The sequence below is a fragment of the Eurypyga helias genome, unplaced genomic scaffold (assembly GCF_000690775.1).
Source record: "Eurypyga helias isolate BGI_N326 unplaced genomic scaffold, ASM69077v1 scaffold115, whole genome shotgun sequence".
In the NCBI taxonomy this organism is placed as follows: domain Eukaryota; kingdom Metazoa; phylum Chordata; class Aves; order Eurypygiformes; family Eurypygidae; genus Eurypyga; species Eurypyga helias.
The window spans coordinates 22,304-35,764 of NW_010250567.1; the positions used below are offsets into that span (position 1 = coordinate 22,304).

General features: G+C 54.3%; 1 protein-coding gene across 1 annotated transcript in view; it reads right to left on the reverse strand.

Moving 5' to 3' along the window:
• Nucleotides 1-13,461, reverse strand: part of FRMPD3 (FERM and PDZ domain containing 3) — a 30,907-nt gene that overhangs the window by 11,350 nt on the left and 6,096 nt on the right. The window contains 4 exon segments of the mRNA XM_010151698.1: nucleotides 17-62; nucleotides 10,983-11,162; nucleotides 12,376-12,465; nucleotides 13,164-13,287. Of these exon segments, the coding sequence (XP_010150000.1) occupies nucleotides 17-62; nucleotides 10,983-11,162; nucleotides 12,376-12,465; nucleotides 13,164-13,287 (440 nt within the window).

Below are 13,461 nucleotides of genomic sequence, written 5' to 3' on the forward strand. Positions count from 1 at the left end.
GAGCCTGGGATGAGTCAGGGGAAGTGGGTGGCTTCAGGCCACTCCATCAGCAGCACCAGCGGCTGGAAGACAAGAGAGGCAAAGTGCACGTGGGCCATGTGGCTCAGCCGACGCCAGACCAGTGTTCCAAAGGGGTTGTGCCAGGGCCCAGCACCAGTGTGACTGATGACCTGGCTGGCACTTTTAGCACCCACACAGGAAAAGCCAGCCAGGTGCATGTCATTGCTCCAGATCACCCAGCAAATCGCTGAGCACCAGAAAGTGCCTCGCTGCAGCTGTAATTCCCACTTGCTAACTTCCCTAAGAATGTGGAAAGATGTGGAGCCACACAGGGCACAGGCTATGCCTGGCAGGTCCCCCCGTGCAACCGGCTCTGGATCATTTACTTTGCTCCAAGCTTCCCTGCAAGCACCAGTTTAAGCATCGGGTCCTGGGGAGCCTGGGGAGTTTGTGGAGTCTCCAGCTGCCAGAACCCCTGGTGCCTTGCAGGCACCACATCGCCCTCCCATAAACTAAGATATCGGCTTCCAGCAAGATGCAGAGGGGGCAAAAACCTATTACAGGCTCCCCCAGCCACCACTCTGAGCCTGTGGATCTTATTTAAATCTAACCCTTTGGAAAATTAAATCTGTGCTTAGGAGCAGATGGTGTCTTCTCTTTTAGGAGAGCATTTATTCTCATGCTAAAAAAGGTCTTTGCTTAAAGAGAATGAAAAAATCAGACACTATCTGTGTGCCACATATAACCTCGCTGCACAATCTAGCGGCAGACACCATGACTCCCCGACTCCCAGGCTTGTCCCACGGAGAAGGTTTGCTAGCCCAGGGAAGGTGTGAGGGTGGGATCCACTCTATACCTGCCCAGTGAGTTCCCATGCACTGCTGGGACCCAGCTGGGCAGAGCAGCCTGCACCAGCATAGCTCAGCTGAGCGGTCCACGCTCAGTCCAAGACCCTAGAGATGGAAAAAAAATGGACAGTGCCTTCAATAAAGTTATGGCAAGGCAGCTCCGCCCTCACCTGCCCCTTGCACGAAGCACCCCTGCCTAAAGGAGCTTTGTACCCAGGCACAGGGCTGTTCAGCTGCTGCTGTGGCTCGGGCTGCCCGTCCTGCCACGCTTGGTCTCTTGCACACTGACAGCCACCCAGGACTCAGAAGATCTTGTTTATCCTATCCAGAGCAAACCAAGCCCATTTTAAAAACTACTTCAGCCTACGCAGTGTTAAAAGAATTAAAGCTATTTTGGTTTTCTTGTTGTATAAACACAGGAGGTTCCTGGTACCCTCTGGCCAGTTCTGCACTCTGCTCAACACTCGCGTTTTTGAGGCCTTATAGCACATCACGCGCTGGACCATACACCGCAATAAACCTGGGTGTGAAGCCATCAGCCCTGAGCTGTGTGTGATCCCCACTCCACGCCAGCCCGGGAGGGGCTGAGTCCTCCTAGGGCCATGGTAAAGAAGTTCCCTCCTCAGCTGCTGTGTAGGAAGAGAAAGGAAAAGAAACAACCCGACGTGGAAGAGAAATAACCCGACAAGTGAACACGCTCTGCTGAGGGACTCGCTTGACAAGGCTCTTTCTGCATCACGGAAAATAAACCTGAGATGACACAGATCAATGGGAAAGTATCAAGATAGAGGGAGGGAAGAGATTCTCCGTGTAGCTCGAAGGAGGCAGGCATGCAGTGGTGAGGGGAGGGGGTGACATCTCTCAGCCCAGCTTGACATAAGTGATGAAAGGAAACCATGTGTTCCAGTTCTGCCTCATGAAGCATCCTTAAAACAAGTGCCTTCTACACAGGGCTAAGCCTTCTTGGGTTTTTCAAGCCATCTGTTGAATAAAGAGACATTTGTGCATTCCCCCCCCCACCGTTACACAGCAGCGAGGGTTTGAGTCCTAGCAACAGGAAAGGAAGCAAGCACCAAGGGCAGGGAGACAATGGCTCATGAGTATCCAGTACTGGGGGATTAAGTGAAGAGGCTGAGGCAGGTTAAAAGTTCCCTTTCAAAAGGAAAACTAGGGTGGTAGTTTCCACCACAGAAGAGATTCCCAGCTAGCTCCTGGGGACACCAAGGCTGAGTGTCACCCCTACTTCTGAGACCCAGCCTTATTTCCATCTTTGCTCAGACACCTTTGCTTCAGGATGCTCCCAGAGATGGGACTGTAGGTTCCTGCTGGCAAAAAGCAGCCCCTGGATCAGTCCTCCTGAAAGGAGCCAGGACTGAGACACAACCACCGCGACTGGTGTTTTTTGCCTACAAATAAAACACACGCAACTCCCCCAAGATGCCGTGCCAGGTCTCCAAGGAAGACTAGCCTCCAGACTGGCTTCCAGCAATCGGTGTGGCATGCCGGGGTTAATTGTAGCTCTCTGCTCTGAAAAAGAGGAACCTTAATACTGATTAGCATTACAGCTTAGCGAGGGATCTTAGAAATGGTTACTCTCACATCCTGGCAAGCAAGCGGCGTGAGAGTTCTCTAATTGTCAAGCGTTCAAATATTGTTATGAGGGATTAAATCGCTTCAGGGGCAGCTTGAAGCCATCCACCGGTACTGCTGGCAGCACTCCAGCTGGCTCCCCATGGCCCGGGAGCCCGTGCTGCCGGGGCTCTGTGGCCGGCTGATGGATTATCAGCTGTTTAAAAAGGTGTGGAATGTAAGCAAAGCTGCTGCTGTCGGGTTGTGTGTGTCCCCTGGCCTCAGCGGCTTCCCTGCTGCTCACTAACAGAGGTGTGTCTGTAACCCCTTCCCACGTGGGGGTACAAGACTGAATCTCTTTCCCATGCGGAGACCGCAGCCTTCCAGACTTCTACCTTGCTGCCCCATCTCCCTGAAAGTGGCCAACAGATCTGAAAGTGGTTCGTGGGGTCAAGAGGCAACACGATCCTTGTTTTCTTGGGAAACCATGCTACGGAGAGGAGGTGACAGGGATGGCAGCTAACGGAAATGTTGATTTTAGACATCAGCAATCTTGGTCGTCCTGTTCCATGCAGGCAAGGCAAGTGAGATCTCACGGAGATAGCGGGGCACAGGGAAGCTGAGCAAACACTGACTTTCTGAGCAGCTGCACGAAAGATTTCCAACACATGTTGCTAAGGGTTTTAGATGGTAAATTCAGGGCAGCTTTGCAGGCAGCTGCTCTAAGTAACAACACTGCAGGACTGCAATCTATGCACTGGGCTTCCTTGTGATGCCCATGTCTTGTGGCGAATGGGATTGACCTCCTTTCCTTCAGATACATCCTGCAAGGAGCGGTGAGGGCTAGTGCCTGTGGTCAGTACTGGCTTGGTCCCCAAAGGGATGGAGCTCATGCAACATCCCTGCCTCCCCTGCAATTTTTTTAGCTCATTGCTGTTTCTCAACCAGATCTGACAAAAAGGCAGCGACCTGAAAGAGCATGAATCTTTCTAAATTTTCTAAACCGGTGGTGCAGCAGAGCAGAGAGACTCCTGTGAACAGCCAGCAGGCAGGGAAGGATGCTGCAGGAGCAAAACCAGTGTTGTTCCTCTAAGACCCTCTCCCCACCCCATTGGCACTGATTTTTTTGGAAGCGGCCACAAAGTGCAGGGCCTCTTTCCTAGCTGTTAATCCGGAGATGGTGTTAATCAACAATGGGGACCAAGTTATTAACAAGGAGAACCTCATGGTTATCCTTCCACCACACACCGATGGTGTGTCTCCTGCTAACCAGCCCATCTTCTTCCTCCTCCTCACCGGCACGTTCTCGCTGCAACAGCGGCGAGGACTCATACTTTGGTGGCCAAGGGCTCTGCTTCCCTGGGATGTCAGAGCAGAAATGCTTGTCTGACTTTGGTCAGGGCAGCAGCACCTTTAGGATGAAAGCTGCTTTTACACAGAACTTAATGGGAGAACCATACTGCTCTAAAAATGCCAAACATCAGATTCCCAGTGGGATGCACAGGTAAAAGTTCATCTCTGATCTGTGATATGCCAACATGAAAAGAAGCAAATTTTAAAGAGAATGCCCTTTCTACATCTAAATAGGTAATACCAGCCTGAAATTAGTGATGTTTTGATCCTTCACTCATACTGGTTTTCTAGATTTTCTAGTCCTAATGAGAAAAGGACATTTTTTTTCACTTTCCTGCTTGGCAAACAGTCTTTCTGGAAAGCAAAACAAAATACATTTATACTGGATATGAGAGATGAGTTTTCCATTAGCTTATTAAGGATATAGTGCTTTTCTTATTATGACTTGCTTTTAAAGCAAACCTTGATGTCCTTCTGAAGGATATTCTCTTGCTCAGACAAAGGTGAAAGTTTCATATAAGAATGTCTGGAGGAAATTTTACAGGCAGGGTTATGCTAGAGGATCGTAACAGTCCTCATATTTAAATTAATTTATGACCCGCTCTATGGATGCTATAGCCCTTAAGCTTATACACATTTCCTTTTAATCTCCCTCCTTTATCACATACTTTGGGTCTTACCCTGCTTCCGTTAATGGAGAGCGGTAGAAAGGTGGGAGATGAATTTACATAATTTATGTCCCTGGTTTACTTGAGGTGCGCTGCCAAGTTTATATTTAACAATATAGGCATCCACGCCTAACAAGACAGCAGTCAATTTTTCACTTGTACGTTGACCTTTCCTTCCCTCCCTTTAGGCATTATTAACTCAGCTCTATCAATACCAGGCTGCTTATGATTAGGACCATTATTCCCATTTGTTGATCAATAAACCTCCCGCCTTTGTTAGCAGCAGACCTTCAGGTTTCTGCAGCCGCGTCTCCTTCCTTAGGGTGTGAGCAGCCGCCGCTGTTCACCCAGCATTGAATGCCCTCCTTGTTCTCCACATGGTCCCACAAAAGGTCACAGCAGACGGAAAGGGACCTCTGAAGCCTGCAAACGTGTCGGTGTCCCCTTCTCTCCGCTTCAGTGGTGATGCTACATCCCCTTGCAGCGATGCTGTGTGCCGGGGAGGGCACAGGTCCAGCCGACATCCCCCCGTCTCGCTGCAGCTGCCACCCTGGCCGGCTTTCATCTCCCCGAGGGCTACTCAAAGGGGTTGTGCTTTTCCCTGTGGGATTTCTAACAACCAGAGCCTGACAGTGCTTTTGTCATCCTCCACGTTCCTCTTCATTGAAGCCGGTTCTCAGGATTCACAAGGTTGCGGCACCATCGGGCTGAGCTCCTGCCCACAGCACTGGGTGCCTGAGGTCTGCTTGTTTGGTTGGTGGTTTTTTTTTTAAATAAACAAATCAAATTTGGCTTTGCAGGCGTGAAAACTCTCCACATGTTGTCTGACACTTGTGCTTCTGGCTGGCTCCCATCCTAGGTGCCCACAGGCAGTGCTATGGGTGACACCGGGGCTGGCACCACGTGCTGGTACAGCTTTGCTTTACATCCCGCTAGAAAGGCTCTGTGAGGGAGGGGAACTGCATCCACACCTCCCACCTCAGGTACTGAGCCAAAGGAAATCTCAATCCCTCTCTCTCTCTCTCCCCCAAGATGACAGTGTTTCAGAACAGCTTAATGCAAATAAAGATGGATTCAGCTTAGTGAACCGGAGCCTTCAGGTTCATCGTCGCTCCGAAGCCTCGCTCTTCGCGCAGGACAGATCTGATGGGCTTCAGTCATTGCTTGCACTAACGGCAGCCCTGCCTGCCCTCACCAGTTCAGTGGGGCTCCCCACCATTCCCAGGCTACGAACGTGTGTGCGGTACATGCCCCGCCTCAGCACCCACAGCACGCCCCAGCCACCCTTGGCGGGGGGAAGCACCGCTGGGCTTGGGGTCAGCTGCGGTCTTGCCGGCACCCGCTGCCGCCAGCTCCAGCGGGGAAGGCTTGGAGGCAGAGGGATCACCATCCCATCCATTGCCAGGGTGAGGGGTGGCAGATGGGCAGGACTTGGCTCCTTCCAGGGGAGGAGGAGAAGGCTGCACCCCCATGCACGGCAGCATTTTGAAATAAAAAGCAGGCAGGCTGGAAGCACGCCGGGGCCCCCGGGACACCAACATCAATAGCCAGATTACAGGCACAGCGGCAGCCAGGGACGTTTCTGAATTAATTTTTCCTCTGTTTTCCTCTGTCGACTCTTGATCTCGGCTAAAGCACTGGCTGGCTGTGGGCCCTGCTGCGAAACACGACGGCAATTACCCCGATGCCTTTGATTGAATTGCGCTTGGTGAACGGCCAGCCGCCCTGAGCTCCTGCCCCGCAGCCCGGCGCGGGGACGAGGCGCAGCCTGGGACACCTCCTCCCTTAAACTGCAGAAGCCTGTCCAGGCTCAGGCGATCCATCTGCCCCCCGAGTGTTCCTCTTTCATTCCAGAGGCCTTTTCATTCAGAGGGCTTTGGCAGCTTTTTTTGCCAATATCAAGACTGTTAATAATAAAAGCCCAGCGGCATGTAGCTGTGTAAATCAGAAAGGAGAAATGCTGCATTTGAAAAGGCATTTCAGCAAGAACTTTGCTTCTGCGGGAGCTGCAGTCAGGGCTGTGACCTGCTGGAGTCATCCGGCTGGACGTGGGGAGCTGTTTCCGATGTGCCAGTGGAGCTGAGCAGCTCTGCCCATGCCTCCTGCACCAGGGAGCTTGGGTGAGCGCAGTGAGCAGCAGCCCCTCTGCCTCCCCTGCACCCCATCAGCACTGCTGAGCTTGCCCGGGTGCTGGGCAGGAGATGCTGACATTGCCCTTCCCGGGATGCTGGGAGGTAGAAGAGGATTTTTCAGTCCTGCTCTGGGGAGAAGGAGAGATACGTGCCTGGAAGCCCAAACCTGAGGTGGCTCAGAAGCATTGGCCCCTCTCAAATGCTGGTCCCAGCACTGCCGTGCACCTGAGGGGAAAGCCCCCAGGAGATATGGGGCCCCCAGACCACTGAGACAAGCTGCATTTAATGCATAAAGATCCCAGGAGACACCATATGCCACCCCCCTGTCCCCAGCGAATCTACGAGCTTCAGAATCAACGCTCAAACACCAGCAAGTCTGGAGCACAGGAAGACGAGTGGAGAAGTGCCGGCCTCAGCAGAGGGGGGGACTTTGTCAGGTGGGAATGACCACACGATCCTGCAAAATGCTTGCACCACTGCAGTGCAGCTGGGGAAGCACCATCCTGTCCTCCCCCAGCCCCATGCTGTGAACTTTCCCAGCATTTCCAAACGAATCTGCCCCGCTCCCTCCATGGCTGTGGAGGCAAAACCTGCTTCTCTCCTGCCAGCAGGTCCCTCGGACATTTCAGGGAATAAACATCCTTCTTGGACCCTGTAGCAGAGGACTAGGGGCTTTTGTTCCTCTGTCCCAAGGTTGTGCAGCTCCTCTACAAGGGGTCCTGTCAGCATCTGCCCCCCTTGCTGCCACTCTTGCAGTGACAAACACCTAAGGAAAGCAAAGCAGAAGCACCAGCCCTGGGTTTGTATCCCACATAAGCTGTTTCAAGCAGAAAATGAAGCTCAGGATGGACTAGCTCCAAAACAAAACAATTAACTACCCTGTAAATAATTTATAAGACAAACACCATTTCTTTTCCTCCTGAACTAAATGCAAATGGTTTATGATCTCCCCAGACCTGCTGTTACCTGAAAATCTCCCCCAGCCCCTTCCTGGCAGGTACTTCTTGGCTGCGGTTGCGGGTGAGCAGCGGGTAAGGATGCTCGGGCGGCGCCGGCTGACGTAGTTGGGGTGTGCTGTCCTCCCGGCTGATGGCTCCTCTGTGACCTGACCCCTTTTTTTAACCCTTAGGATCAACTACGCAACATCAATAAACCCGGCACTTAAAAATTCAAAATGGCCTTTCTGCACAAATCCCTTAACCGTCACCGAACATCTGCGGTTTCCACAGTAACCCAGCTAGCAGCTGCCATGGGCCGCCGCCACCCCACCGATTCCGTCTGGCTCACCCGCATCCCCGCCGTTACCCGCAGAACACACTGGAGCTGCCCCAGCACCAGCATCTCGCGAGGCAGCACCAGGCACCCCCAGCGCCATGGCCCCAGGGGGATGCTCCCGGCTGCTCTGCGATCCGCAGGGCTCCCGCAGGCTTCCAGGGCGATATACGGATTTAGGCGCAGGGCCCCAGCGCCATCAGGACACTACTTTGAGCGCAACCCTCTAACGGTTTATGACTCACGGTAGAAACGAGATTTATTTGCAACCCAGGGCTTTAGCCAGCGGCACGTTCAGTGCAATAGAATAATTGCAGAACGGAGATTAGCACCGTGAAGTAATGATCTTTTTTCCTGCTTTTCTTAGCCTGCCTCATCCATCGCTGTCCTGCGTAGGATTAGCATATGCCTCATTTTGGAGCAGACATTCTGATTTTAAAATCCAGCCCTTTGGATAACGGCTAAATGAAGACAGATAACAGCAGCCTCTGCAGTGGCAGGGTGCTGTTGAGCCTGCTGAGATTCACAAATGGGATGCTCCCTCTGCTCCAGGCAGGCAGAGGGGCTTTCGGTGGCTGCAGGCAGCTGCCCAGAATTCCTTAGGGAGATAAAGCCATCGTGCGTGCTACAAGTTGTCTGTGAGCTGCCTTTTACACAGCAATTGGGAGACTGCATAGAGGGGACATGGGAGAGAGTCAACTCCTACAGCAGGCAAGGGCTGATGGTGTTAGGGAGTTAATTACTGCTGCAGAGCACGGCTGAGGGGAGCGGCACTGCAGGATCCGTGGAGAAGCCGCCTGGGAATCGCCACCTAATTTATAGCAGATGGACGTCGCATCACCTCAGCCTCCAGCACATCTGCTGCTCCTGCGGCCAGTCTCTGCCGTGCACCGGACTGTGCCGGGGGCGACGACTGCCCTCCCCTATGACAGGGAGGGGATGGTGACACCAGAGGGGCCCGTGCACCCCACTGTGACCTCGATGCGCTCCCAGGGCTGAGCAGAGCTAACTCAACCTGTCTCACAGCCGGTGAGATGGTCACGGAGCTACGTGACAGTGGGAACACGCCGTGCTCCAACCAGCTTTTTATTAATGTATTAATATTGTGATTTATACACACATATCTGAGGGGCGTGGGCACCAGGCGGAACCAGAGGGGTTACTCAGCGGTGCAAACAGTATCTCAGGTCATACCTGCTCTGTAAGCAGTAAGGAGAGCCGGTGGGCTTCAAGCAGCTGGAGGGGCTGGGCAGGGGGGGCTGCCTGGGCAGGGAGGGCTGCCACTTGCCCAGGCTGCAGGGGTGAGGTTTGAGGGCTCTGAAGGGTAAAGACAGGCACAGCAGGACACCAGGACTCCACCTAGGCAACTGACCTCAGTGGGATGCAGATGAGGGAATATTAGAGATGTCAGAGTTCACCAAATACCCAGTGAATTACAAACACAAAAATGGGCTTCGTGGATGAGGCTGTTGGAGGGGACAGCCGAAGCAGAGGGGGTGAGGATGAGCGTGGCTCCGGCAAAGGCTACTGGGGTGTTACTGCAGTTCAGCAGAGCCACTGGACCAGGCACAGCGGCAGCAGGAAAACAGACTTGCAGGAATTAATGAGCCTGGTGGGAGGAGGTGCTAAAATCCACCAGGAGAGGAGGCAGCAGGAGAATCCTAAACAAATACACCATGGTTACATCTGTGAGGCTATGGCTGAAATAGAGAGTGCAGGGAAAGGGCCGCAGAGAGGGTTGAGGCTTGGAGACCTTGCAGGAGATGAGGAAACGCGGAGGCAGCCAGCACAGCAGCTCAGCTTCATCAGCCTTGGGAAAAGGGATGAATGCAGGGGCAGCAATACTGACCTACAGCCAAAGGCTTGGAGGGCTTGTGCAGATACACCCCCTCTGCTGTGCATCCCCCTGCCCCACAGCGGTCACAGCTCCACCGTGGCAGATGCAATGGCATGCCACAGCCTCTGCCAAGCACTGCTCCTGTCTAATTCAGCCCAAACTCCATCATAACTCTGCCCTGTTGAGCTCAAGGTGGGAGGAGAGGATGAGGCTTGGCAATTAGATGTCAGATTGCTGCCTCTCAGCTCTGTCCTTCCCCATGGGGCAGGGAAGAGCTGGGCACGGGAAGGCAGTGGAACAGAGGATGTCCTGAAGCAGGCACATGGTTACCTGCCTGTGAATCTGCCGGAGACATGTCCTTGCTTATTAAAAACCTGAGCAAAGGCCAGTGGAAGATATCTTTAGGATCTTGTGGTTGCTGGACCAGGAAAGAAGCCAGTAAAGCTCTGACTGCGTTGTTGATGGTCCCTCTGAAGGGTTTGGGACCCAAGAGAGACAGGAGACTGCGAGGGGCGAGGAGGGGTGGCAGGACCTGGCCATGGGATCAACTGCTAGGACCAGCACTGCACCACGTAATGACTAGCAGGGGATGGCAGCGCGCAGAGCCCAGGAGGCCATATACGCTAAGGAGCGGAAAGACTGCTCCGTGGGCTGAAGAGGAGGATAACAGAGGCAGCTGACAAGATACCTGGGGAATGACTTACTAGAGCCAGGGACACCCATGCCCAGGGATGCCCAGCGATCTCTTCTCGCACTCTGAGCCTGACACCCCCCGTCCCATCTTTCCAGTTCATTCAATGATGGTGTGTAGCTTGACAAGTACCACAAGCGCTGCCAATGCACAAAACAACACCAGCCCCCTCCAGCACCTGTGCCCAGCCCAGAAATGGCCACGGACCACTCCTCTCCAGCCCTGAGCAGAGGCGAGATGCTGACCTGCCTCCAAAGGGCCCTGCTACCTGCCTGGCCTGCATCACCCCCATCTCCCCCAGAGACCCTGCTCAAACCATTGGGTAGGTGTTTGAGTCATGGCCAGAATGCCACCATGCCTGCACCACGTACCCTTGGCATCAGTCCATGCCCCTACGGGACAAGGAGCCAGACAGGCAGGGGAGACGCCGCAGACCACATGCCCCATGACCGCAATGTGAAAGGGGCTTTGAGTCCCTACACATCTCCAAGAAGATGCTCTGACATGTCCTAGTGTCCTGAACAATCTCAAAGCTGAGCACTGAAGCCCCCAACCACAGCCTCCGTGCTGGCCCCTCTCCCCGGCGCCTGCTTCTGCGGCATCCATGCCTACCTTGGCATCCAGGATGCTTGTCTCCACTCGGGCCACCCCCTGGTTCTCCCTGAACAGCTGGATCTTGCTGACCTTGCTGAACTCCGACAGCACCGTGGTGAGGTTGGTCTTCAGGTCGATGACGTGGCTGATACCGTGCCGGGGTCCCACCAGAAGCGTGGTGGCTGGCTGCTTCTCGTCCTGGTGGCACATGGAGAAAGAGAGACATGGAGATGGAGTGGGGTAAATAAACACACCCTGGGGCTGCACGGGCTGTGCATGGCTCCCTCGTGGAGCCAAGCTGCGATGGCAGCAGCTCGGTCAGGTCCTGGATGGCTTTTGCCAAGCAGCAGGTGAAGCTGGTGCCATGAACCCCCTTCCTGAGCCTGTCTTCAGAGCCGGGAACGGTGTGTGGATGCCAAGACTGTTTAAAATGAAAGCACTGAACTGACTGTCCACATGAAATATTCAGGCCTGCCGGTGTCACTACAGAAAAGTAAGAGCATGTTACAAATCTGCCTGATCTGACATTGCCTCTGAGAGAAGGAAGTGAATGCATTTCAGAATAGAAGAATGACTAAAGCCTTGACTGAAAATAGAGATCTTCCTCAGAGGAAGGATGCTGGAGGTGAAGAGGAGCTGGCAGACCAGCGCAGAAGAGGATGAGGGAATACTTTTAACCACTTACACGTGGTTCAACTCCTAGGCTGGCTCGGCAACATGGCTTTGGTGTAAGAGATAACAAAGCAGCCAGGGTACCCACCCCAGAGGTGAGTTGCCCAACGCTGCACACTTACATGGAGACCTCTGGGTGGAAGCGAGAGGGATGGAATGGTGAGTCAGGCCACAGGGAGCCTTAGCGGATCCACCCTTCTCCTGTTTGGCTCAGTGGTTTTCCTCCTGCTGCGGAGAAAGCGAGGGGCTTGGGTGATGGGTGGGGATGGCTGGTGGAGCTGAGGGATGAGTGGGCCACGGCAGCGGCAGCTTCCTGAGAGCTGCCGAGCAGCGGCCAGGCTGGACCACTGCTGATGGAGACAGTATTCCTTGTGTGGAAAAGCAGGGAATGCAGTGGCCTTTGCCAAGGGTGGCCCTTCTCCGAGTTGGATGGCAGGATGCTGCCAGGGCAGGACCAAGCTATATGCATGTGGCTGGGACTACTCTGACTTCACAGAGCAGGCTCTCTCGTTGCCCAAAAGGCTGGCAAGAGCAGAGCCAACCTGGACCCTGCAGAGCTGAAGATCTGACCTACTGTCAGCAGAGGCTCTGAAGGCTTTTCTGGATGGGCTTGGACACCAGTGGGGCAAAGCAATAGACAGAGGGATGGAGTTTCTGTGGGTGCTACATCTCCCCTGTCCTCCAGCGCACACTCAAGACCGGTGCCAAGCACCTCCCAGCCCATCCTGAATTACCGTACCAGTCCCACTGTGTTGAAGAGGACCCCAGCAAAGGTGGGCAGCTCGTTCAGGATCCTCAGGTACTGCAGCTTCGCCTGCGCCATGGAGACCTGACAAAACACGTCACATGGGTGAGCACTACCAGCACAAGGGGGAAGAAATGCAAGAGGCTGGCGCAAACTTGGGAGGTCCCAAGCAGGGGCGCGCAGCACGTTGACGCTCGGAGCATGGGCTGTGCTGGCACCGAGCCTGGGGGGCTTGACATGGGGTGGAGGGGGTCTCTGCTCCCCTGCTGTCCTGGCCAGGGACAGGCTGGGGGGTAACTCAGAGCAGAGGCACAGCCAGGGAGGAGCCTAGATGCTTGAGGTATAACCCCCCTGGGGAAGTATAATCCCCCCTGAGATGTATAGCCCTTCTGGGCGATATATAACCCCCCCTGGGAGCTCTGACAGCTGCAGGGACCGAGGCAGTGGCAGCCTCCTGCAGAGCTTTCCAAGTCCAGAAGCAGAGATAACAAACACAGGCTCAAGTGATGTGTGCCGCTCTCACCAAGCTCAGATCTGGCTCTCGGCTAACCTCACCCCACTGATCCTCGCTGCAGTCCTCGAAATCCCGATCAGCTCTCAAAAGTCGATTCAGGAGAGAGCACAGCTGCCTGGCTGTCACCCCAGGTTTTATTTCCCATTCAAGGGGACTCAAGCAGCAATAACAGGAGTCCCCAAGCAGCTGGGGACAGCAGGATGGCTGGGGCAGGGGACACGCTGCCACCCCACCAGCCCTGAGCAGTGGCCGTGCGGGTCAGACTCACCTTGGTGCCTCCAGGCGGGTTCTGGTGGGCTTTGAGCTGCTGTGAGAGGGATTTCCGGAGGCTCTTCTCTTTGATGAGCTGCAGGAGCGAGGGGGGCAGGAAGGGCTCCAGGCCCCACTCCTTCCTGCAGGGAGGGAAGCCCACCTGAGCTGCCAGGCCAGAGACACCACTGATGAGCAGAGAGGGCCAGAAAATAGGGATGCTGCCGGAGAGCATCCTCTTGCCATCACAGAGAGCTGGAGCCGCACCAATACTTCCTTGGTGTCACAGCCAGAGTAGTGGCAGCCCCTAGCCGGGG